Here is a 27,624-nt window from a genome sequence, read left to right as displayed (position 1 = left end):
TTGGGGTGGCCATGGTTGGAAGTTTCAAAATGAGACTAGACATAAGTGAAAGACACAAGGCTCCGTCTATGACAAGTGCTCAATAAATAGGAGCTTCAGGTAAATTTTTTAAAAGGAAGAGTTTTGAAAACATAAAAGACTGTTAGTAAATCCACTCCTCTTGCTACTACTATCCTTGTGAAAGGCAAGCCAAATGGTGGCCGTTTTGTGATGTTTGAAGTCCAATTAAAAGGGATAGAAAGATGGGCTGGGGTGAGGCTCAGTGGTGGAGCATTTTCCTGGAATGTATGAGGCCCTGGGTTTGATGCCCAATCCTGTACAAAATAATAATAATAATAATAATAATAATAATAATAATAATAATAAATAAATAAAGATAAGAAGTTATTGAAGTGGCTTAAACTGAAGTCACCTGAATATTCTGTATCTCATATTCCATAGGATAGAAGCTTCAAAAAAAATTTCTCTTCATTCTTCCCCTGTGCACAGAGCAATTGAGCAACTGGGATTTCCAGTCACTTGTACTCCCCAAATATCAGTACAAAGAGCCTCCTTTTTGTTGGTCACTCAGATCAGGTCTGTGCCATCTTAACTACCTGCAGTGTGGCCATTCAAGAAAGAGCAGTATAAACAACTTGAAAACTCCCATCAGACACTGGTCGACATGCATGAAGGCACATTGGTTTGCTTTGGGTGCTGTTATTAAGAAGAGAACAATCCCAAACAGCTCCGGGAAGAGTCACTCCTGTCCCAATTTCACATCTTGAATAAGCTTTGTGGTAGATTGTACTTTAGGGCAAGTACATGGATTGTGGGCCAAGCACTTCACCCAGATTGCTGCCAGCAATGGGGGAAACAGCAAGTAACCTAGCAGTGGCCTAGATTCCTCGATTTCCCTCACATCTCCCACCCCATGGCTGAACGAGTGGTTGCTGGTTTTCTTCCAAAATAGATTTTGAATCCATCAGTTTCTTTTATCTCATGTCTGCCACCCCATATGTGTCAAATTACTTAAATGCTCTCTGGTTCACCTTCCTCATCTGTGAAACATCTAATTCTTAGGAATGTTATAAATGGAATTCTAGATGCGAAACACAATAGAATGTTTTTGTTACTGTGACTGCAATGACTTCCTACGTTGTCTTCCTGTTTCCACCCGTTTCTTTTCTAAATTTATTACTTATACAGTATCCAGAGTGATCTTTAAAAAAATAAATGTCAGCTCACATCACTGTTTGGCTTACAACTACCCAATGGCTTCCCAATGCATTTGGAGCAAACCCCAGTTTCATCCCATCACTCATAAGATTCTCCACCACCACCCATTACCTAGCTTATGGGCTTTACTGTGATCCCATTCTTTATGGTTCTTTATATATGTGGAGACATTGCACCAGCTATTCCCTCTCCTGAAATGTTCTAGATTTTCCTATGACAGGACTGGGTTCCCATCATTCAGGTCTCAAGCCAAATGTCACCACCTCATAGAGGCCTTTCTTGATCATTCTAAATGTCCTTTAGTTACTCCCAACCCACAGTTATTATAATACTCTAAAATTTTTTCTCTATAGCATTTACCACTATTTTAAAAAGCACCGAAAATGCATTTACTTGGTCACAGTGCTACTGTTACTGCTGTTATTATTATTTTACTTGAATGCCTGAGATAAGGCACCAGAACCCCATTTCCAAAGCATCAGCAGCTTCCTTTGTGTCACGAAGTCCTAGATATAGTCACACAACCACCCAGCCCTCGCAAGCTTTTATGTTTCCACTCTGTGTGGGTAGACTTGACAAAAACACAGATACAGAAGTATACTCCAAAAGAAGGAGCCATCCACACAACTCAAAATAGGCTGATACTAGTTTTATAACACATTCCTCAAAAGTAAGACACAAGATTCAAAAGCTCCAGTGAGAAAATGATAGACTTTCTAGAATGTACTTGCAGACCGTGTCTGAGATACTGCGCATCTGCGTCTTCCCTACTCCAGAAATCAACAGCTTCTCCTTTCCTGAGTCAGATTTCCTGAGTCAGGACTACCCTCTGCCACTTAATGGGAGAGAAGTCAATTTATAGCTAATGAATAAAATATTAGCCAACTCTGCTAAGTCCTGACAGAGGCCCAGCACTGACTGCTGCCTTGGGACCCACCTGCTTTGTTTAAACAAACCGTGGCTGCTTATTCATAAGAGGGATGCCAGCCAGCTTGGTTTATAGGAGAGTGATGACAAAGAATAATTTCTAAACAGCCACTTCTGTTGGGAGCTAATTAGATATTAATATTTCTTTTTTTTTTAAGAGAGAGTGAGTGAGAGAGAGAGAGAGAGAATTTTTAATATTTTTATTTTTTTAGTTCTCGGCGGACACAACATCTTTGTTGGTATGTGGTGCTGAGGATCGAACCCGGGCCGCACGCATGCCAGGCGAGCACGCTACCGCTTGAGCCACATCCCCAGCCCATAGATATTAATATTTCACAGACAACAAGGAAAGGGGAAGCTAAGGGTTGAAAAAAATCCAGACTCATTGAGTCTTCTGTTCACTTCATGCTTTATACAATTTATCTTACTGATCTTCATAACAGCGCTATGAAGGAAATACTATTACCACGTGCCCATTTTACAGATGTGTCGATCAAAGCTCTGAACGGTTGCAGTGAGTCATCTACAGTGCGGATGATGGGTTTGAACTTCTATTAATATCTGACTTCAGATCTGTACTTGTTCCATGATGCAATGCTGCTTCTCAGATTTAATACAAAAGGGGAGGAAGCCCAGAAAGGAAAGATGGTGTTTGTAGAGGCACTGAGTTATTAACCAGATGGTTAAAAGGCGTCTCTGTAAAAATACAGATAGAGCACAGAGACTCCTCTTTTATGAACAATGGTTGCAAACAACAGGAGTAAACTTGGAGAAGAGTACAGGACTTAAATGCTTTAAGGACTCTCATGGAAAGAAGAGGTAAGGCAATGTCTGCTGTGCCACAGATAGATCTTGGAGATGGTGGGGAGTTTGGGGTATGGAGGTCAATTTTTTTTTCTCTAGCTTACTTTGAAGTAAGTCAACCAACAAGCAAATAAACAAACAAAACAAATGTGCACAGATACATGAAAATATTTTGTCTTCTTTGTCTACTGCTATATACAAAGGTACTTGGTATATAGGATGTATTCAATAACTATGTACTGAATGAATAAAATATTCCCCAAGAAAGAAAAAATGCTGAGCTTTCCAGGTACAATGTTCTCCATCAGTGGATGTTTGGAGACTAGGGTTCTAAGCCTGGATTGTTATCCTTGGTAGGAAGTTATATAATAGCCAAGCAAGACACTCTCCAGACGCCAGACACTGCAATAAATTCTTTATACAGTTATTATTTCATTTAACCCTCACCACAATGATGCAAATTAGGTTCTGTAAACATTGCTCTCTTATAGAAGTAGAAACTGAGGTCTGCAGAGGTTAGAGCATGCTCAAGGTTACAGGTATTAAATGTAGTACTTAGATACCCAGGCTTTCATTAATTTTATACTATGTACCCTAGCTACATCAGATTAATGCCAGATCCCTTTACAGTAATGATATTATGTATTCTATTTTAAAATCTATTTTCTAAATTTAATATGGGCATCTCCTGAACATGGGAGATGATCTTCCCAAACAAGCACTAGTTTCCATGGAAATTGTATCTAAGGCTATTAGGCACCATGGCACTTGTGTATTCAAATTAACATCAACAAGACAAAGTCCAAACTCCTCAGCTTAGCGTTTAACATATAGTTGTTCCTCAGCATCTGGGGAATTGCTTCCAGGACCTCTCATGGATAGAAAATCTGCAGATGCCTGAGTTTCTCATATAAAATGGTTTAGAATTTGCATATAACGTATACAGATCTCCAGGTTTTTGTTGTTGTTGTTGTTTTGTTTTTTTGGTACTGAGGATTGAACCCCCAGGGGCTCTCAACTACTGAGGCACATTCCTAGCCCTTTTTAAAATATTTTATTTAGAAACAGGGTCTTGCTGAGTTGCTTAGGGCTTTGCTAAGTTGCTGAGGCCAGTTTTAACTCTCTATCCTCCTGCCTCAACCTCCTGAGCTACTGGGATTATGGTTCCTGGCCAGATCTTTTAAATCATCTGTAGATTACTTATAATATCTAATATAATATAAATGTTATATGAAGAGTTGCTACACTATATTGTTTTATAGAAAATGACAAGAAAAAAATCTTTGTATGTTTAATACAGACACAACTTTTTTCACACATTTTCTGTCTGAGGTTGGTTGAATCCATGGACTCAATCCACAGATAGGGAGGGCCAACTACAGGATTCAACATTATCTCTCCCTCTCTCTCTTTTTTTTTATGTTTCTAAAAGTAGTGAGTTTATTTCAAAGCATCACATTAAATTTGAATCCAGTCAACAAAACCATGTCTTCTTATGTGTTGATTTTACAAAGAATACAGACTTGCAAACAACAGATATTATAAAGTAGTTCAAAGTAAAAGGTATCTTTTAAAGCTGGAGATATAGCTCAATTGGTAGGGTCCCTGCCTTCCATGAACAAGGTCCTGGGTTCAGTCCCTAGCACCACATACACACAAAAAAGTTATCTCTTATTTTTCATATTAGAATGCTTTCTATTTATTTTCTCTTATTTATTACTACACCCCTACTTTCAATCATGTTCTAACTCCATCCTGACTGTCCATTGGTCAATCTGTCCATCCCTTAATCCATCCATCCATCCACTCACCCATGAATCAAGAATGTGGTTATTTTCAGGAACAATAGCCTGCCTGGATTCCACTTGCAGTATATTGAAAAGGAACAAATAAGTAAACCTACCTAATTCCTACTCATCATACAGGATAACAGCTTGAATTACTCCCTCTTCCATGAAGCCACCCCTAAGAACTTTGTTCCCTCTTTATCTTGTTTCTAATTATTACTATGGCTCATATCATAATTAATATATGATGAAACCTCATTTCAGATGTGAGTTGTATTATAAAGTCAACATAAAAGGACAGAATGGTCAAAACTACCCTTATAAATCCTTAGGAAAGGCAGCACCATGTTGGAGACTGAGTTTTCTCTCCCAACAGGCACGTTACAGAAAGTTTGTCACTCATGTTGGTGTGGTTTGCTGTTTCTGAGGTTACAGTGCCACTGTCACCATACCTCAGTGCCAAAATGTGGGGAAAATGCATAAACAACACAGTCGCAGCACACACATGCTCCTACCGAGATGGTCACAGCATCACAGCCACGAGACAACCAAGGCCCACCCAGCCTAGCAGAGGTACACTGTCTCTTTAGCAGTCGCAGCAGGGTTTGTGCTGAGTGAACGGTGCACTCCACTGCCTGAGCCATCAGCACTATTTTGTCCCTTTCACATACATGCAGCTCCATGGTTTGCCTTGTGCTTAGGACACTTAACTCTTTCAAATAGGTAACTCCATTAAGAGCACAAGAACTGAGTCTACAGATGGATCCTTGTTGAATAAGAGGATCTTATCAATCACTTGGTGTACAGGATTCTCATGACACTTCGATTCCCTTTCTATACTTTCTCTGCTCTAACTCTACTTAACTCTTTCTAGAATTAAGTAGACATAAGACAGGTGACTTCATACCGCCTGCCTCTGCCTATGGAGTACCCGTTCCCAAGTCATCATTCATCCTCAATACTCATGTCAGGTGTTTCCTCTTTATTGATGGCTTAACTGGATTCATGCCCCTATTCTTCATGCTATCTAGATCCCTGTCATTTGCCATGTAAACCTTTAGTGCCTTTCCACTCTGACCTTGGACTTGGCCATCTGAGTTGCTTTGAGCAATAGAATGTTAACAAAGGTGACACAGCAAAGGATTTAAAATAGAACATAGTAGAACATAGTCTATTGGGATTGTCTTGGTTGACTGTTGTCACTTCCAGGAGTGCATTCCTGGGGCTGATTTGCTGAGATGGTTGGTGCCAAGTCAAGGTGCCCAGTCATCCCTACCCCAATACAATCCTAGATCAGCTAGCTTCATGCTGACCCCCTAGACATGTGAGCAGCCCTAGACAGAATCAGTAAAGCTGCCTGATAGTACACAGATGACTGAAACATACCAGCAAGTCCAGATCAACTGCACCTCACAGATTCACATTGTATGCTATTGAAGGTTTTCATCTATTAAATCGTATTAATGGAGCAGTAGATAGTTGATACATCTTTACACTTCTCTGACCCTTCCTGACACTCTCAAGTAGTGACCATTCCCTAACAGGTGCAAACTCTTAATCTTATAATCAACTCTATAACAAATGTAATACACTTTATTATAAACATTTGATGAATGAATCAGTAATATGATCATTTTTGAGCTGGTTTCTCCTTTAAAGACTAACCTTGCACACAAGAACATCCTTGTGAGATAGGCAAGGCTTATAGTTAAAATAATCTGGGCATATCTGGGCTAGAATCATGTCTCAGCAAGTGGCAAACTTCCTGGACCCTCGTGTCTTGAGCTATAAAATTAGGACAGCAGCAGCAACTTTGCCAAGGCTCCAGAGACAACTAAATGACAAAAGTCTGTAAAAAATAGCCAGCTCAATGGGTGTCACTTCAAAGGGCTCATGATTTGGTTGGGTACATTAATGAACTGACACTTCCACAGCAAAATTCTTCGAAGCAGCATACCAGAAATAGCACACCCTGTACACCATTACCGATTCCTAACATCACAGCTGCCCAGAGCATTCTATAACCTCTAAATGAATTTATGACTATCAAAGCTCATGTTTCAATTTACTGAACCCATCTGTACAATAAAAAAAGTAGTTCAGAGGACCATCTCTGCAACTTAATGTCAGCATAGTAGTTAAATGCAGTTTATTTAATCTTTCTTTTAAAACAAAAGTTGCAGATTGTTGCTTATAAATCTGCTCTTCCTGCAACTCTTCTGAGGACAACAGACACTTGACTTGAGCTCCCTGCCTGCTGTTAGGCAAGCAAAGTAGCCTGGTTGATGGTGTGCACTCCTACACAATTAAGGAGCAGGTACTCACCTCTCTAGAGGTGGGCAGTCCTGTTTTACGGTCACTGCAAGAAAAAGAGGCAAAGTTAGAAAAAAAAAGAAAGGTGTTGGCAGCAGCTGGTTAAAGTGAACGATACTCATAGCATGGCTGGATCCCAGAGACTAGGTATATGTTAATTCACCTGTGTTCCCAAACACCCCACTCCCGCCATGGCATGGGGGTGGGGCGGGGGTTACCCATCCCTACCTGTCACACTCACTCTTGCTTTATGGTGTTTATTTATGGTACAGCCTCTTGCATTAGACTTTGACCTATTTGAGGACTGGAAGCTCTGTGGGATTTATCTCCATCTCTTGCTTCCATCATAGGGCCTGACACTATCTGCTCAATGAGTGGCTGAAATAACACAGAAGCTTTACTAACTGGGGTGCTGAGCACTATTTCAGTTCTTTCTAGGCATCACCTTATTGTTCTTGCAATAATTCTGAGATTGGAGTTGTAATTAACCCCCCCCCCACCCCCACAAAATGAGTTTTACAGATAAGTAAAAATGAGACTTGGTGAGTACTAGATGGTTAAGGAGATGGGATTTACAAGGCCCCTTTTTATTACAAAGGACTTAATGCTTTGTTCTATGTTGACAACCATCTTCCCTTTCAGAGAGATGGTTTGAGACCTGAAACACACTTAGCCTTCCTTGATGTGGAAGTGGCCATATTACTAAAGGGTACTTATAAGACCTCTATCTTTCTATATAGCATTTTCTTTTAGGATAAGACTTAAGATGATTTAAGTGTGATCCCTAAGCCAGAAACATCAGCTTTCCTATTAATTGGTCAAAAGGCAAATTCTCAGGCTCCATCCCAGACCAACTGAATCAAACTCGGGGAAATGAGGTCCTGCAACCTGAGTTTTAACAGGTCCTCTAGGTGATTCTGATGCATACTTAAGTTTGAGAACCACCAAATTAAGGAAATTCAACCATGAGGCTACCCAAAGCAGACAAATGAGCAATCAAAGACTGCATTAGCTCTCTCAAAGTACCATCTGTTGGTGCTGATGGCCACAGTAAAACAAATGTTAACACAGCACTACATATTGCCCCAAAGTGTATGTTCCCCTTATGTTTCATTAGAGTGAATATAAGCAAAGGCATTTCGAATGTCTACAGATCAGTCTGTGGTGAGGCATGAGAGACATTCCTTTAAGTAGCAGAGCAAGACACAAAATGGCACAGAAAAATGACTTCTAAGGATGTTCACTTCCTGGATGGGGTGGGAGAGGCTTTAATTAATTAGTGCAGGCAGATCACAGGAGCCCAAGGGGGACCTCTTAAGAACCTCAGGTCAAATTCACAATTGCTCTCGTTCTCTTCACTTCCTTTTCTTTTTCTGCACCGATTGTGTCTGCAACTCAGGTTTTGCAAGGAATGCAGAGCCTCACTGCCTCCCTGCTCGGTGACTTTTCATTTTTTTTTTTTCCTCTTGGACAGATTCCCAGTGATCAAATGCAAAGCCCTCAGGGGGAGCGAGCTGGCCCAGGAGAGATAAGGGGCCAATTCCTGCAGATCTGTCACTTCACGGGCAAACTGCCACAGCCTGTACAGGAGAATAAGCAGTGATGTGGAGCCACGTGGAGGAGAAGTGGTGGGTATCAGAAAGGGAGGTGACACTGGGGATACAGGCACCAGAGCTGTGACCTCCAGCTGGCTTTGTGTGAGGCCCCGTGCTGTTCCTTACCTTCATTTTGGGTCTTAGCAATAGAAGCTGGCTGCCTCTGAAAAGCCTGGAGGTTCACACTCGGGGGCTTTGATGGCTTGGCGGGAGGAGGACCCAGGGACTCAATGGAAGGCAGTGGTTTCGTTTTGGGAAACTGGTTTTGCCTGATATCCGGCTGCTTTTCTGAGACAGGAAAACACATAGGTTATTATTGAAATTCCATGGCTTGTCAGGTGAAACTCAGTCTCGATCGCCTTCATTCTATTCTCCATGCAGCAGCCAGAGTGTCCCAATCCAAACTCAAACCAGCACAGGTCACCCATCCCGCTGCCCTCAAGACTTCCTCCTCATCACCTGTTAACCCCATTTTCTTCCATTTCACTACCACATGGCCCCTACTATGTCTCCAGATTCTTTCCTCATCACCTGGTATTATGGTTTAGATGTGAGGTTTCCCCAAAAACCTCACAAGTGAGACAATGCAAGAAGGTTTGGAGGAGAAATGAATGGGTTATAGCCTTAATCCAGTGAGTTAGTACCTGATAGGGATTAACTGAGTGGTAACTAAAAGCTGGTAAGGTGTGGCTGGAGGAGGTGGGAATTGGGAATGTGGCTATGGGGAATATATTTGTATCTTACAAGTGGGGACCATTTTATCTGCTTTCTGATCACCATATGAGCTGCTTTGCTCTGCCACACTCTTCTGCCATGATGTTCTGCCTCAACTTGAGCCCCAAGGAATGGACCTCTGAAACCATGATCCCTCAAATAAACTTTTCCTCCTTTACAGTTGTTCTGTAAGATCATTAAGTTACAGCAGCAACAATGCTGACAGAACCACCCATGTCCTCCTACTTCCCCAGCCTTCAGCCCCAGCATCTCTCACTCACATAACTGGCTTCCCCATTCTCCAGGTTTGATTTTAAAAGTCCTGTCTCCAAGACTTTGTTCATGCCACTCCTGTTCTAGGGTGCTATTCCCTCTCTTGCAAACTTTGATTCATTCTTCTACAGTTCTGTTGCCAAATGACAGCTCCCCGAGAAGGCTTTTCTTGATTTTTCTAGAAATCAAGTCAAAAATAGACCACTCTCTGTTTTGTAACCTTATAGCTCATTATTAATGCCCTTACCTCAGTGTCATGGCTTACCAGAGAGGCTAGTCTAGCTTCTCATTAACCATGGCCTCCTGAGGGCAGGGATTGTGTCATATTGGTCTCCTCACACCAAGCAAGGACAAACCATAGCTACTCACTGAATGGATTCCTCAACACATGGTGTGAAAATAATATGGCAGGGACTATAAAGAGGAGTACGAATGGATCTCTCATCACCAGAGCTGATAGCCTAGGACTTGCTTCAAAGCTGACTTTGTAGAACTTGGCATCTTTAAGTTTTATGTCCTGGAATTTTCTCAATTTTTAAATATTTGTCCTTATGTACTCATAAGTCCAATTCCAACAGAAATTCTATTATTTTATATGAAAATTATATCTGCTTCTTGTGAGAATAATACAAATTCTTATATAACCCAAGCGCCTGAGTTTTGGTTTACATAATACGGTAGTTGACTACGTAGGACATCCAACGAACACTAAAAAAGTGCACTCAGTTTTGCCTGTGCCTGTGAGACCTCCTTGAACTCTGTGAGCTAGGAGGGGACAGAAAACTCTTATCCTGCCCTACCACAGTCATATTCCCAGAAGCTCAGGGCCAAATTCCTGGTCTCGATTCTTCTTAGTCTTTAATTGTAAGTCTCAGTGTCAGAAATTTGACTCTTTATCCAATTGGGGAGAAGACTTAAGTAAAAATAAACTATCACTTTCTAACTGATCGAATTTTTATCAGTCATTGTGCTAAGCAATTGAAATAGTTATCTCATTTAATTCTCAATAGTTCTATCCAGCAGGTTCTGTTTTTCTTTGTTCTCTCCTATCCATCTTTATTTCTATTTATCCTTCCTCTTTTCCCCACCCCTTCATCAATAACTGTTTATTTACTATATTTCAGGCATTGTACTGGCAGCTGGGGATAGAACTGAAAACAAGAACAAATGTGGTCCTATATGTAGGAATGTTCATTCTACTAAGAAGAAACTAATGACAAACAAGAGAACTCCAGAGATCTCTCCAGCATGTTGACTATGGGGGAGTATGCTAGGGGAAGAAAGGTAGGAGAAAAGTCAGATACAGAGCAAGGACCCGAGAACAGGGCCATGAGGACTGTGTCAGAGAAACTATATGGGGTTGTAAGCAGGAGATTCCTCCATTGATTGATCCATCCACTTAATCAATCATTGAACCAATACTTTTTGAAAACTTGCTCATCTGGCCATACTCTTTTGGGGATATGGTGGTAAGACAGTCTTTACTGTCTTGTAATTTACATCTTATTAAGAGAAGCATATAACAATATACCAGGTAAAAATAAATGATATGAAGAACATCAAAGTAATATAAAACAACAAAGGGTAATGGAACTGGTGTAGCTCTTTTAGACAGAGTGACGAAAAAGGACCACTCAGAATAGAGACTTTGATGAGGGGAGGGAGCAAGACATCAAAGTCCAGGAGGAGGGACTGACAAGGGCAAAGACGTGGGATGGAATCAGCATGGGATAAGGATTATCAAGGCAATGTGGCATGAGGGGAGAGGGCAAGAGAAGCAGGCAAAGACTAAATTGCATGAATCCCTGTTAATGATTGGACTTGACTTTGTGCGGAAGAATGATGTGATCTGATTTATGTTTGCAGGGCGACTCTGCCTACTAGGAAGGGAACAAAACTTAAGAATGTAGAAGCAGGGAGACCCGTGAAGCTACTGCAGTGGTCAAGGTAATAGATGATGGTGTGGCAAGAGCAGGGGGCAGAGATACATGGAAGTCCGGGGGTTGTGAACTCACCTCTGTGGTAGAACTAAGCAATGACTGATAGATTCAATGTAAAGAATGAGAGAGAAGAAAGAATAGAGCTTCACTCCTGGGTTTCTAGCCTGAGATGGTTGTGATATTTACCAACAAAGTCTGGTGACAGCTCTGATTTGTAGGAGAGCAGACCAGGCTCTAAGAAATTTGTAGATTGCCTGAGTTCCTGCAGTTGTGTAAGAACCAGGTCTAGGAATCATATCCAGGGTGCCCAAACTGCATTGCAATGAATTCCAGGAGACTGAGCACTTGACCCAAATTTGAGACTCTAACAGTTAGGCCTACAATCCTCAGGCTACATTGCCCACACCCACATATGACCATTCCAAATCAACAGGCTTTAGTTAGAAAAACATAATGGCCCTTCCCCGGTTCCCCGGTCTACTTCTTACCTCGGGTCTGGCTGTCAAGCTCACACTCGTAAACAGGCTGGCAGGTACTGCCTGCCAGGTCCCTCTCAGGACTGGAGATTTCCTGGCTTTTCCTGCCGCGTGGAGAAAGTAGAGAAGAGGGGTCTTCAGAGATGGTGAGTGATTTTCTTTGGGCCGTCAAGTGTCTCTGAGAAGGAAGGGTCTGGGTTCCTTTGGTTTCCAGCTTTTTCCTGGGCTTCTCTGGGGCAAGCCCCATGCTTTTTTGCCCTTCCAAATGGAAGGCCTTCCCTCCACAATCAGAGAGGGGAAGGGCAGACGAGGTCTCGTTTCTCTGAGAGGAAACCTTCTCCCAGTTCCTGAGCTTGTCTCTGAAGCTGCTGGAGGCCACCACTCTCTCCTTGGGGGTTACCTCGGCCTTTGATCCAGTCACATCTAACAGCACAGAGTCCTTCTGGAAGTTTCCTGTGGAACACACAGTAGACTTTGCTAGAGGTCCTGGGGAACTTGAACTCTTCCGAATTTCACTCCTCTGGGTCACCTTGGTTTTCTGGGTTTTCTGAGGTGGGGACTTACCATTGCAAGAATATGGTAGGGGCTGATTATGGTTGGAAGAGAGGGGTTTCCCCTTGGCCAGGATCGGAATTGGCCATGCGCATACCACCTCATCCTTTTGAGAGTCACCTGCTGGGAATTTAATAGGTCCTGGAAGAGTTGGAGCATCAAACTTTTGAAATTTGGCTTGAAGTTCCTTGAAGTTTTTCACTCCTTCCTAAAGCGTTAAAAAAAAAAAAGAAAAAAAAACCCAAAACAAACAAAAAACTTCATTATTTCAGGAGAAAGAAAGCCAGTGTGAATTAGCTGACCTCACTATACATGTTCAAGAATTTTAATGGCAGATGTAATCCAATTGCTTACTTGTTGGCGATCTCAGTCAGTAATGCTACTGGCTATGTGAGATGTAAAGAAATGATTGTCTCCTCTTTGAACCACTTCAGCTATGTTTATTTTTTTCATAGCACATAAAGGACACTTGCAGATACTAATAAAGGATCAGGGCTCCCCTAGATAAAGTGTCCATCACTGCCAGACACATAGTAGGTCCATGATAAATAAAAGCTCAATGATCCTTTGGTAGTTTCAGCTCCCTATGGGAGATCTACTCTTCCCTCTAAACTGGGCTCAGACTCATGTCTGAAAGTAGGTTGTGGTGATGTCAACCAGAGCCTGGGGGTAGAGGCTTGACTCCTGCTTCATGCTCTTCCTACGGCCCCCCACTTTCTCCCACTGAACCTCGTTTATTTGTGTAAGTGAATCTCATCATCTTTTGCCTTTGTAGCAGGAAGGAGGGCATCTAATGGAGCCTTTTCAAAAAGCAAGAGCCACTACTCTGTCCAGGTCACATTGCAGGTTTCTAATGTCATGTACACAGACCGTCTCCATGGCAGGGACTTCCTAGCTTGCCAGTTGAGGAAATGTTGGGTGACCTTTTCTCACTGTTTATAGTTGACTCACACCTGCCCTCTGAAGATTTAGGGAGGGAGGGAATTGAACAAGAGGCCTAAAGCAGGTCTCTGGGAACTGGCTTGCATTTGTATGCTGGATTTCTCTCTCTTTTCTCCCCTGCCACACCCACATCCCATGGACACTTTTACAGCTCTCTCCACAAATTGCCAGGAGTTGATTTCTTACACTTAAGCCAGCAGACAAGTTAATCCAGTTGTACTTCCTGTCCCTGGACATGGCAGGAGCCTTCACTGGGTATGAAGTCAGGAGGCCTCAGTGAAGCTCAGCCTAGCCCTTTTCTGCTGTGTGCCTTGGGCAAATCATTTCACTTCTCTGAGCCTTATTGTCCTCACTATAAAATAGGACTTCTATTTCTAGTATCAGTTCAGAGTTCTTGTAAGGATAAATAAGGTAACAGATATGCATACCTCAGTGGTAAATGTTTTTTAAATTGTGGCAAAACACACATGACATATAATATGCCATCTTAACCATTTTGAAGTATATAGTTCAGCAGTGTTAAGTAGATTCACAGTTGTGCAGCCAATCTCCAGAACTCTTTTAATCTTTCAAAACTAAAAGTCTATACCTACTAAACAAGAACTCTGCATTCCACCCTCCCACTCTACATTTAAATATTGTAGTTATCTCCTATAAATGGAATCATCCAGCATTTGATGTTTTGTGATTGGCTTATTTCACTTAGCACAATAGTTTCAAGGGTTAGCCATGTTGCTGCATGAATTAGAATTTTCTTGCTTCTTAGGTTGAATGATTGAATGTGTACATACATACATATATAAACATTCTGTTTATGCTCACCATCAATGGGCAACTTGGGTTGAACAAGAGCCATAAAAACAGATATTTGCTTTAGCAATTGTGAGTGATGCTCCTATAATCTAGGTATAGAGATTATTCCTTTGAGATCCTGTTTTCAGTTCCCAGAAGTGGAATCACATGGCAATTCTATTTTTAATTTTTTTTTTTAGAAACCTCCATACTGTTTTCCATGGCAACTGTGCCATTTTACATTCCCAACAGTGTAAAATGATTCCAAAACTTATCTATGTCCTCACCAACACTTATTTTTTATATCATCCCTCCTAACAGGTGTGCGTAGGTCAATGACTAATATTCTTGAAGTCATATAATAATGCTTATGTTTAGCTCTTTGTATCTGAAGCCATGTGAAGTACAATGTTATTGCTTAATAGATTTTAATCTCTGTGGAACTGACTGAGCAAAGTCTTAGTAGGAAATGGAATTATGAATTTGATAACCTCCAAACCAAGGTCCTGTGCAGAGATAACAGGTTTGGTGATGGGCAGACCTGATTGTACCTGACTCATTCCTTTTTCAACCAATTTTCATTAAGCATTCACTCTATAGACAGAACACTGTTTGATATAGTCAAGAACTCTGCCCTTAAATATGACATCCTAATGTCAGGGAGAGATAGAAAATAAGCAAACACACAAGACAATGTTAGAGACCAGTGCTGAGTGGAGAATTAAATAGAAGATGCAATGGAGACAGGATTGGATGCTGGCTACTGATTTTCAGGGGAAGAGTGGAGAATTCACTCCTTCTCTCAGTCATACACCAAATTAGGGGTTAGCCTGGGTCCCTCCAAAACCCCTTCCACACTAACATCTAGATTTTTTCCCCTTGCTGTAGATGGGAAGAGATATGATACATTTTGTCATTTGTCATTCATTACCCATAAGTGGGAATTCAGGGTTGAGCATGAGAAGAGTTTCTGAGAGGTGGCTGAGTGGCCTTCTACTAAACCAGTCTCAATTTTTCTGTTCCCACAGCAAGTCAGTTCCCAAATTCCCCCAATTCCCCCCCACCCCATCACATGCACCCATGCACCCATAGATAGATGGATAGAAATATCTATCTATATTTTTATGTACATATATGTATATAATATATTTTTGTGTGTGGACGAGGTGTGGTGAGGTGCTGGGGGTTGAACTCAGGGCCTCGTGCATGGAAGGCAAGTGCTCTACCACTGAGCTGCATAGGTAGCCCAACCAATCCTACTAATCTGTAGCCTTAAGCAGCCCACAAGCCTGCCCCTTATTCATGCTATTTCCATTGCCTTCAGGTCTGTCTCCCTTATTACTTGGAATGACTTCTTTGCAGTCTCTCTGGTTCTACTCTGAGCCCTTCTAATCCTCCATTTATTCCGCTGTTAAACAAATCTGTTTAAAAACACAAATCTGATCATGTAAGTCCATTATATGTTTAAAATCCTTCAATTTGGCTTCCTGAAGCTTTCAAATAAGCTTGAACACTTTTTCTTAGCACCCAAGACCCATCCTAATCCCAACTCTGTTAATTTTCTGATGCCATTTTGGCCCCTCCCCAGTGGGCTTTTTTTTTAACTTCAATGAATTGTGCACATGTTTCTAAACCCATTTTGCTCTTTCATGACCCTGTACTTTTGAATGTGCTATTTTCTCAGCCTGAAATGTCTATCTTCCTCCCAATTTATTGAACAAGTAATTCCTACTTTTTCAAAATTCAACTTGTGTCATTTCAAAAGGCATATTGGTGAATTTACTCTATGCCAGGCTCTGGGGGTACAGAGATGAAGAAGGCATCCCTGACCTTTTGCAGCTCATGGAATGAGGAAGAGAGACATGAACAGATTGTTCTAACATAACAGAGGAAATTATCGATATGTGGCACAAAATCTGCTTATGTGAACATAAAAAAAAAGAGACTCAAATGTGACCTAGAGAAAGAAGGCTTTCTGGAGAAGTCTTCTCAGCTGAAACATCCAGCCAAGCAAAGAATGGTAGGAAAGGAACCCAGAGAAAGCAGAATGAATGAGGCAGAGCAGGATGAAATGATACGGGAAGAAAGAGCAATTCCACCTTAGTAGAGTCCCAGTGTCCAGAGGGAGATGCTGGAGGAGGTGGAGGCCAGGTCTTCTGAAGGTAAAGACCTGAATCTTCAACTTGAAAGGCAAAACACCAATGTGATGACTCTTGACAGCTAAGTGTGATTTTAGTCACATCTGTCATGACCACTCCTTGTAAAGCAGCCTGCCCTGCTTACCTTACCCTGCGTGTAGACAGTGAACCTTCCCCGAGTGCAGAGTCTGTAAACCCCAGAGCCACATTTCCCTGGCACTCTCTTGGCTGGAATTCTTCCAAGCAAAGGTGTCCACAGGAAGTGAGGAGATGAGCATGAGCGTGTGTCCCTGGGGAGTGGCCAAGGTCAAGGTTGCTGTATTGTGCAATGGACAGCAACATCCATGGGTTCCCACTGGAATAATTCCATGTGGACAGTAGTCTTTTCTCTTAGCTATAGCAGATGAGCTCATCCCTGGGGCCTCCTAGTAATTTCCAGAATAATCTATAACAAATCCTTTCAGTTCAATCTGATAACAAGTTTGTCGGTATTTCAATATTTGGTCACTGCTGTAGCACTAAGAGGTGGAAGCTTATTCGGTCTGCACTGGTGAATGAATGAGTCCTTGATTTACAAGCTTTCAGAATCCATGGAAGATAAGAATAGTATCTTGGTCTCACCGGCACTAGCCTGGCAGTTTACAGAGTCTTTGGTGCATAAATGGATCAGTGAATGAATGCTTTGAATAAGTAAGCAGATTCACATGAACTAAAACTGCTCAGAATTTAAAATTTTTCTTCTATCATCTTTGTGAAGGCAGCTTAGTAAAGTATCTAAATACAATAAGGTCAGAAGACAACCTAGAAAATAGCCCTGGAAAACAGCCTGCGCACTTCTGATCTGGACCCTGCAAGCCTCAGATACCTCATGTGGAAACACAGGCCAAAACAATACAGAAATATTGTGGAAATAATCTAAGATAAAAGACAGTGGTGTCCTCAAAACAGAAGGGGCTTATCTCTTTGATATGGGAAGGAGGTGGCAAGCAGCCACCAGAAACAAAGAAACTGCTCTTTCAGAAGCATGAGACAAGTGGGAAATGGTTACCAGTTTGCACCACATTATTCTAGGTGCAATAATTATCACAGCTAGATGAATATACTTAGTTAAACCAGCAGAACAAAACTCAATAAAACAAACTTCTCCCAGCCAGTTTTTGTTTTATAGGAATGTAAGGAATAATAATAACAATAATAAAATAGGCACTGTTCTAGCACTTCATATACATTAACTCATTTAAACCCAGTGTATTCCCAACTTACATACAAGAATACTGAGGCACTGTAAGCCTAAGTGACTTCCCCAAGATTATATTAGGAAGGGTCAGAGCTTGTGCAATGCTCTGTCCTGGACTCTTTCAATCCAAGAATTTGCTTTCCTAGATTTAGACAATTTTGGGGGGTTGATTTTATTTTTTAGATCACATAATATGAAGGCTGTAATATCAGCTTTGTGAGAAGAAATTCCCCCCTTTTAGTTTCAGACACTTGATAACTGTATTTTTTTCTATTCTCTTCTCATCAACATCAACTCGTGTGTGTGTGTGTGTGTGTGTGTGTGTGTGTTTGTGTGTGTGTGTGTGTGTATCTGTGTGTGTGTGTGTGTATTTTCCTTGTACTGGTAATTGAACCCAGGGACACTCTACCACTAAGCTGTATCGCTCCTTTTCCCTTTTTGAGACAGGGTCTTGCTCAGTTGCTGAGGCTGGCTTCTAAAATTTTCAGTCCTCCTGCCTCAGTCTTCTGAGTTGATGGATCATAGGTTGTGGCCATATATACGTTATCATAAATAATCTCTGCAACAACCCTATAAAACAGGCACCATCACTGCCTCATGTTACGTGTAAGGTTGGGGGTAAAGAAAGGTTAACTCATGCCCCAGTTTACATAGAAAGTGGTATAGGAATTGGAATCCAAGTCTGTATGGTTCAAGAGCTCCTTTTAGCTGTTCTGCTCATATACCTTACTTATAAATTTAGCTCTAATTTTTAATTCTTTGGCTGTATCATAGAAATTTCATAGATAAAAGATAACCAATTTTGAATATGTTACATTTGCTTTAGGAATTAAGCAGTAATCACTTGATCAAAACAAACAAATTAAAATCCCAGGAAACCAATCTGCATTTCCTTTTAAATACTCTCTCAGACTTTTTTGTTATTTATACTGACATGGGAAAAACATTGTTTCTGATATAATTGACATAGGGTTTAAATGTGTAATAAATTACATGGCTTTTATGACTATATAGTCTTGGATTTTCAAGATAGTTCTGATTCAATGTAATTTAAAAGGTGATATGAAAATGCAAAAACAAATGATAAAACACAATTCAGTGTTATACCCTTTCAAAATAAATTTGCAAATGAGAAAAATTCTGTTATGAACCATATGTCCTTATCTTTGGTTTATAAAGTATGATATGAATTATTGCTCCATGCTCTCCTCAGCACATCCTCATGTGGAGGGCTGAGAGGTATCCTTCTTCTGTGTCACAGCTCTCAGACTCACACCTATGATGGCACACATCACACCCTGTAGCAAGATGACATGGAAAAGAACCACAGGTGCTCAATAGATCAGAAGTGACTCAGCATGTGAAAGCTGTCATAAAAGCATATATAAAATAAGTTCCAAAAGGAGAGGATGCAACTTCAATGCATACTTTGATTTAAAAAGAAAAGTTAACTAGTTTTGAATTTCTGCAAGTTTCTGAATATTGTCCTCTACAGGGAAAAACACAGGCAATGTTGATAGCATGGCTTTATCACAGGTCTGAACACTCTTCTCCTGGTGAGCAAAAACTTTCACCCTAAGGAATATGCCAGCTCAAGATCCAAGACACAGACAGGGCAGCAGAAGCCAAGGAATTATGTGCCCAGAAAGGGAGGCAGTAATAGCTATCAAATCCTAGCTGGGATGGAAGAGAGTAGACGTTTTTAAAAATAGCATCTGAGACACCTTCATAAATAAAAGGGCTTCACTTCAACCTTTGCCATTCCAGGGGCTATGATAATGGTGAAGCTGTCTTCCTAGTGCCAGTGATTAATTCCTAAGTCCCCTGGGCAGGGTCAGGCATAAGAACAGCAGGGCACAGAACACCGTTTGATTTCCTCTCACCTACCCTGGTCAGAGACACAGAATGGGAAGGTTAGAAGTTTCCATCACAAAGATATAAGGACCAATGCTTGTTCCTGCTGACCCTCAGGCAGGAGTGCAGACTCTGGTAAGTGCTAAGTGGTCATATCTAGAGTTCCTGGAGCTACCAGTAAAATCTCTCACTCCCTAGCCAGGACACTGCCCACTGAGGATGTCAAAGGCAGTTGACAGAGTCTGACCTATGAGATTGCTCTCCTCTGTTGTGCTTATCACACTCCAACTCATCAAAACTGTGCTCTGCTGTCCCTCATCACAACACCCTGTGGATGATCAGTAAAGCTCCTGCACTCCCAATCCTAAATGGTAGGCAACAGCGAGTCCATGACCCACCTCCCCTAAAACATCAGGCTATCACGGCTTGCATTATAGTAAGTCTGGGTCATTGTCAAAAAGCCAGGCCAGTCTGTTAACACAGAGCTCTGTCCCCTTCAGATCTGTTTAACATCATTAACTATACCCCACTTCTCATTCTTCCCTCCCCATTCCTTCCCCTGAGCTCTCTGCTTCTGACTTGGTCTCTGTTAACTTGGTCTCTGCCACTTGGTCAGGGGTCAGCAAAATTGCTTACATGTTCAATCTCGTCTATGAATGTGCCCTCCACCTTCTTCTCTAACTTAAAATGGTGCCTCCCCTGGAGAGGGGCTCCTTTGATGCTTTCAATGACTATCCCTTCGTCCTTCTCTGCTCTTCTACTCCTGGGCCAGGTGGGGGATAGTGTTTTCCCAGCTCCCCACTGATGCTTCCAGACCATTCCTTCTTCCTCAGAAATACCATCTCCTGTGAAGAGGATGCCAAACTAAGCCCACTGCTTCCTATTGAGAACTTTTCAATATCACTGATCACTACCTTTATTTATTGAGGAATTTTTGCCTCTGGCTCACTCCTCACCTTCCTTGACTACTCTAATGGCAATAAGCAAACTCCAATCCATGTAGATAATCCTTCTAACATCCCGGTGTCAATTCTGATAATCTTGCCTACTATCCCGCCTCAGTCACTGATTTCCAGAGACATTGATCATCTTCAAAGTGTCAATTTAGATATCCTACCCTTGGATCCTATCTTACTACTTATCTTATCTTAGTACTGCAAAACCAGTAATTCATTGGCCTCAAATTAAGTTCCATTGATCATCCCTATAATGGCTTTCTGGAATACCATAAAGTCTCATTCAAGGCACTGATTTCCCCAACCTCCTATCCTCCTCCAGGTCTGGACCACAGGCCTCAGGCACTTGTCTGGGGCTACTGATCTGCCTTGGTGTTCACCATACTCCAGCTTATCATAACCATTCACTAGTCTGCTTTCCCATCAAATTTCATCTTTTTCAATTTGGAAACTGTGTCTTTCCCTCACTGTATCTTCAGCTCTCAGCTAAACAGAACAATTCAAAACATTTGATCCCCCTTTAGTGAAGGCAGTATGTAAAGAGTGACCTAAACATAGTACTGCATAGGGTGTCCAAAGATACACAGTGAAATCAAGAGTTAGTTTGGCAAAGCTCTTCCAGAGAATCCTTTCCAGAGGAAGTAGAATTGAATGGCGAGGGGGTTTCATTGGAGAGAGGGTGCGCCAAAGACATATCAGGCTAAAGGAACAGCACAGGTAAAGGCATGGAGGCAGGAAGGGCCATTGTGATTCCAGGTGACCAGATCAGAACAGCAAGAGGGTAGCTCAAAAGGGAAAGAAAGAAGAAAGTTGTTATTCTTCCCAGAAGCCATTGTGGTTAGGGCCTTTGAAAACTTCACTCAAGGAAGTAATGAAGACTCTCAGTTGCCTTCAGGGCAATAAGGAAAGCAGATATACAGGTGCAGAGGGGCTCTTGGTGGAGTTTACATCATACCACTTTGCCACTCTTTAGTCTCTATCTGCCTGTGCTCTTCTCGACATGCAGATCTTTCCATCCATCCATCCATCTATCCACCCATCATCATTCATAGAACCATTAAAATTTTCATCCAAGAGTCCTAACAGTACTTTGGCTTTATAATTGATCATCTCCCCAGTGACTGACAGGAAAACTGTGTCAACACCCCCACTTGTCAAACCCCTTCCAGCCACCTCTTCCTTCCCTTCATAAGGATTAAGTTCTTCTTCAATCTTTGAAAAGTTGTTTGGATTCCCTAAGATCTAGTTTTAACATCAACAAAACAACCCTAACTTAGGTCTACAATCTTCATATGAAAAGCTGAGCCAGATATGTTTTGGAATTCAGAAAATTTACAGTTTTAGAAAGAATTTGTATAACAAATTCTATATACATACACTCAAGTGTGGTCTGAGGCAGCAAGCTGTAGTCAAACCTGTGACTATTTCTGCAGCAAAACACAGTAATGTTCATCTAATTCAGGATAAATAAAGACCATAAATTGTCTCATATTGGTTCAGTTAGGCTTTTGATATCACAACCATTATGACAAATTAGTGGTTTTCAGAGCTTATTAGATTTGGGGATTATGGGAAAAGGTGTCATGGACTTGCTCCTATTCATTTCCTAGGATTTTTTTCAAGGGTTAAAGAAGAGGAAGAAAAAAGCAAAACAATTATCCATCTTCAGGCATAATAAATGGTAGCTCTGATATGGATACTCCCTAGTCCCATAGTTGTCTTCAACTGAGATATTTGTAATCATTTTCTAACTGGCCACTCAGCCTCACCTAAAGACCTCTTCATTGATCTGATGTCTCTAAAATATAGTTGCATTCTAAAATTTCACTGTTTTTGAAAAAAAAATGTTCACAATTAGTCAACAATTAAGATGATAACTTCTTCATCTCCTTGATCTAGTCCTAATCCACTGTTCTCTCTCTTTTCTCTCTCTCTCTCTTTCTCTTTCTCGATGCTGGGAATTAAACCCAGGGCCTCATACAAGCTAGGCAAGCACTCTACCACTGAGCCACCCCCTCCCCATTATATCTCAGGCTCCCCCTGATGTGGGTCATGCTTTCTTACATCCCACCCTAGCCTATGCTTTACCCACCATCTGAAATATCTAGAATGTCCTTTATAGATATCAACTATCCAAATTTTACTCATCCTTCTAGGCACAGCTCAAATGCTCCCCTGAAGCCTTTATCATGGTCCCCTTCAAAATTTAATCCTCTGCCCAGGCCTCTTCTGACGATGATTGTTATCCTTGGTTGGTATACTGGGGTATCTCAGGGAACCCAGAATTTGCTCCACTGAAACAGAATCTCTGGGGAGTCCTAATTTCATGAATCATCTTGAGCTTATTATATTGCCAGCTCAGCATCTGGCCTAAGAATTCACCTGGAAATATCTTACAGTTTTTCATCTGCAAATCTCATTTGGTCTTATACCTTTTGACACTTTTCTTGTCTTATGACAACTACTCAAAGGGATGTCTCACCCTCCCATCTCCCATGAGCTTCTTAGGGCAGGCAGAAAAGCATATTCATCTTGATAGAGCCCACAGGTTCAAGCATGATGGTGGACTCCAAGTGCTCAGTAAATATTTACCAAAGTAATAGTGAATGCATGAATGAAGAGATTTCTAGAGTAATGGTCTAGAGGAAACTCTCTTTTAAATGGCTTTCTCAGAGAACTAACAATTCATCTCACATCAATGATGCATCTAAATTGTGTTCCAATCATGCCACCCCAATTTAAAACTCCTCAATGGTTCCCCTGTAAACCTGATAAGATTTACAATCCTCAGCTAAACACCTAAGGCTCTCTCTGATCTTGTCCTCCCTGCATCTCCAGCTTCCTTTCCTACCACTTCCTGCCTCCAACTCAGCCCATCTGGAAAACCAGACTTGCCTCTGTACATTTGCTCATGCGGTTCACTCTACCTGGAATGCCCTTTCCATACCTTTATTTCATTTATTTATTTTTGTGTGGTGTTGAGGATCAAACCCAGTACCTTACACATGCTAGGCAAGCGCTCTTCCACTGAGCTATAGCCCCAGCCCCTGAATGCCCTTTCTGTATGTAGTTGCTGGGCTAACTTTGTTCATATTTTGATCAGTCTCTCCCACAAGGCTCTTGGGAGAGCCTAAGTGCAATTGCACTGTGCCCTCATAGCAGCCTTGGCTTACCCCTATCTTTCCAGTTACCTGTTTGTATTTTAGTGATGTATATGGGTGTCTGCTTACCCAAACCCACTCACATGGTGAGTCCTCAGAGGTAAGGACTGGGTTAATTGTTTTTTCCACTTATACTTCTCTCATTGCACCTGGACACAGAGAGATAGACAATTCATGTCATTTTGAATTAAACTGAATTGACTAAAAAGCCTTTCTATGAATTTATGAGTGAAAGATGAGGGAAAATTAGGAGCAGTTCTAGATAAAAGAACGGTGCATTAATTCTTAGAACATGACCCTTTTTTACATTGCATTTCCAATCCTATGCATAGCCACATGTGTATGTTGACAATTACTCTAATCCTTACAACAGGCTTCTCAGCTTGCTCCCGAAGAGGAAGACAAAAACCAAGTGCCTGAATTTCCTGAGGTTCGCTCAGGTCACAAAACAAATGAGCGCTGGAGCTGAGATCCGAGCCCAGCGAGGACACATGCCCCACACAGCCTGTGACGTGCTGAAACGAGTCTGCTCCAGCACACCTTTTCCTTCACGACAGGGGCTCCCTCTTCTTTCTCCAGATCCATCCCTCACTTATTTGTGGAGTGCCTACTGTGGATACCATACATGAATAAGACACACACCTTGCCCTCCTGGGGTCCAGGCTTGTGAAAAGACCACTTAGACAGACAGTGACAGCAACCCAGGGTCACCGCTGTGACAGGGCCGCACCAGGGGCAGCACAGGGAAAAACCTGATTGGGTTGCAGAAGGCAAGGGGGATGTTTGCAGACAAAGCAAGAGATGAAGAAGAAAGAAGAGCGTGAATGTCAAAGTGTGGGGCATTTAGGTTGAGGAGAAGATGGGAGGCTTGAGAGATCCTGGAAAATGGAGATTCCAGAGCCTGAGACAGGAGAGGAGGAGAGGTGAGAAATGAGGCTGGGCTGCACCCTAGTTGTGCAAATCATTGAAACAAAGTTATCAACACAAATGGGCATTTTCATGATTCTGACTACACGCAGGGATGGTGACTATGACAATGACATTTTTGAATCTCCAATTTCCCTTACTTAAGGCATGGGCCTGTAGAGAAAACCCCAAGCAGTGTGAACAACCAAGGGAGGCAACCAGTCATTGCAGACAGATGAGGTTAATTATGTCTTTCAGGAAATCCTGCCACCCCCAAATGATGCAATGGGGATTGAGATTGTTTCCATGCACAAAAAGGTCGATTTGTGGCACTTTGTGGGTGGAGAAAGGGTCTCAGAGGAAAAATTAGACTCTCCGTCCTCAGATGCCTATTTTAAAATGCAGCTCCCTGCAAAGGGGCTCAAGTTTAGCTTTGTTGGCAGCCTGGGGATCAGGACCCGATGTCAGAATTTATGGTCTCTACCAACAGGCCAAGTTCTCCGACTACCTCCCTGATGGCTGTCCCCCATGCTCATTGGCACTGCAAAACCTGGGGCAAGAACGGGACTGCTCGCCAAAGAGATGGGAAAACAGACCACAGAGCTGTGCTTATGTGAGAGGGCTTCCTGCTCTCCTCACTGCCCTCCGTGACCCCGACAGAACAGTCACTCAGTGTCCTTTGGATTGATGACAGTTATACGTAAAGTGCAATTTACTGAACTCCAGAATAAGAAGGGCTGAGTGACCTCTTTGAGTCCCTGGATTGCTCTCAGCCCACAGTACACATTGTAAACTCTTTAGCCATTTTAATTTCTTAGATTTTTTTTTTTTTTATGTAAGAGTCCCAGCCACAGGAAAAAACAGTAAAATAAATCAAAGACACCCTTATAAATGAAACCAGGCCCCATACACACACATATTTTGGATGGTGCTGGGGATTGAACTCAGGGCATTGAGCATGCTAGGCAAGCACTCTACCAACTGAGTTATATCCCAGCCCAACATTATGTATTTTTGTATTTTGCATTTTATAGAAGAGAAAACAGTCCTTTTTTTGTCTATTTAATACCTCTTTCCATGATAATAGCAAGGGATGTCATTTTTAAGATCTGCAGTGCCAGAGCTGGGGTTGTGGCTCAGTGGTAGAGCACTTGCCTAGCATGTGTGAGGCACTGGGTTTGATCCTCAGCACCACATATAACAAACAAACAAACAAATAAAATGAAGGTATTATGTCCATCTACAACTAAAAAAAATTTTAAAACAGATCTGATGCCAATTTCCTTTATATTCATCATCACTCCCTCCCCCTCATCCCTACCACCGACACCCCATTGCTACACTACAGCCATTACTGACCTTGGGCTGCAGCAACTGCTGCTTCCCAGATATAGCCCCAGACGCCCCTGTCAACCCAGAACAGCAGGTGTAGCTAGCCCCATTTTACAGATAAGAAAACCAGTGCTAGGAGAAGTTTAGCCTAGAGACTGAAAACCTTGCTCATTAGTCAGCTAATTTGTGTTTGGATTCTGGACCTTTGATTTACAGTGGGCAGTTTTGAATTTAGTCTTCATCACTTTAATTCCCATCAATAAAATGGAAACAACAGTAGTGTTTACTCTTTTCTCAGTTAATCCCGGCAATCCTTGATATGTGTCATCAGAGAGCCTGGGGTGTGGTCTCTTCTCTCCTAGGGCTAATTGTCATTATCACTGGTGCCATCAAGTTCACAATAAGAGACAATTTTAGATTTAACTGTGAGGACTTGGGTGTATGCAGGTGTCCCTCTCTCCAACCCCCAAAGCTTACCTGCTGGAAATTTATCTGCAAATTCAGATATTAATGTATTTAAAGGTAGGACTTTGGGTAGGTAATTAGGATTATATGAGATAAGGGGGTTAGGGAGGTATGATGATATTAGTGGCTTTTAAGATGGGGAAGGGAGATATAAGCTAGCATCCTTGCTCCATCTTACTGTGTGACACCCTCCATCACATTAAGATAAAGCAAGGAGGCCCTCACCAGATGCTGAGCAGATGCTGGCACCATGCTTAGACTTCCCAGTTTTTATAGCTGTTCTTTTTTGTGTTTTAAAAAACCTACCCAGTTTTAGGTATTTTGTTATAGTCACAGAAAATAAACTATGTCAAGGTCTAATTTCAAAACTCAAGAGATTTTCACTATATCACATTGAGTTAGGCCCCTTTCAGACTTTTGTTTACTCTGAAATCAGGCTACAAAGGAGGAGTGATCAACTGTCAACTATATTGTGTAGGTGAGAAGCTAAACCTGGAAATATCAAGGTACTTGCTTATGTTGAAAGAACTAATAAGTGGCAGACCTCCTGACCTCAATCCTAGCTCTAATACATTATCACAGCCTAAATTTTTGGTTGGAACTGATCAAGAAATTCAACTGGAAGGTGTTTGAAAGACCCTTTCAAAATTTCTTCAACCAACAAGAATTGATGCTCGATAGTCTTTATGCTAAGTATGTGTTCTGCTAATCCTCTCATTGAACCTGTGGATCTTCTTTACTCAAAGAACAAGCATGATATTCTCCAGTTTCATCTATTTACTGGCAAATGCCATAATTTTATTCTTTTTTATGGCCGTATAATGTTCCATTGTATATATAAACTACATTTCCATTGTATATATAAACTACTTTATCCATTCATCTATTGAAGGGCATCCAGGTTGGTGCCATAGATTGGCTATTGAGAATTGAGCTGCTATAAACACTGACCTGGCCATGTCACTATAATATGCTAATTTTAAGTCCTTTAGGTATAAACCAAGGATTGGGACAGCTGGGTGAAATGGTGGTTCCATTCCAAGTTTTCTAAGGAATCTCCATACTGCTTTCCAGAGTGGTTGCATCAATTTTCAGTCCCACCAGCAATGTATTAGTGAAGCTTTTCCCTACATCCTCAACAATATTTATTGTTACTTGTATTCTTGATAACTGGAGAATATCATACTAAGTGAAATAAGCTAGTCTTAAAAAACCAAAGGCTGAATTTTCTCTCTGATATGT

General features: G+C 41.5%; 1 protein-coding gene across 1 annotated transcript in view; it reads right to left on the bottom strand.

Annotated features, from left to right (window-relative positions):
- FYB2 (FYN binding protein 2) overlaps window positions 1-27,624 on the bottom strand; it is a gene marked incomplete at its 5' end in the record, with an annotated part of 107,853 nt that overhangs the window by 53,626 nt on the left and 26,603 nt on the right. The window contains 3 exons of the mRNA XM_081305614.1: window positions 7,062-7,095; window positions 8,771-8,932; window positions 12,060-12,807. Of these exons, the coding sequence (XP_081161740.1) occupies window positions 7,062-7,095; window positions 8,771-8,932; window positions 12,060-12,807 (944 nt within the window). The remainder of the gene's footprint in view (window positions 1-7,061; window positions 7,096-8,770; window positions 8,933-12,059; window positions 12,808-27,624) is intronic.

The sequence above is a fragment of the Spermophilus citellus genome (assembly GCF_964194105.1).
Source record: "Spermophilus citellus genome assembly, chromosome: 9".
Taxonomy (NCBI): Eukaryota; Metazoa; Chordata; class Mammalia; order Rodentia; family Sciuridae; genus Spermophilus; species Spermophilus citellus.
Note: the sequence above shows the minus strand (reverse complement) of the source record. Positions and strands in the feature narration are given on the sequence as shown.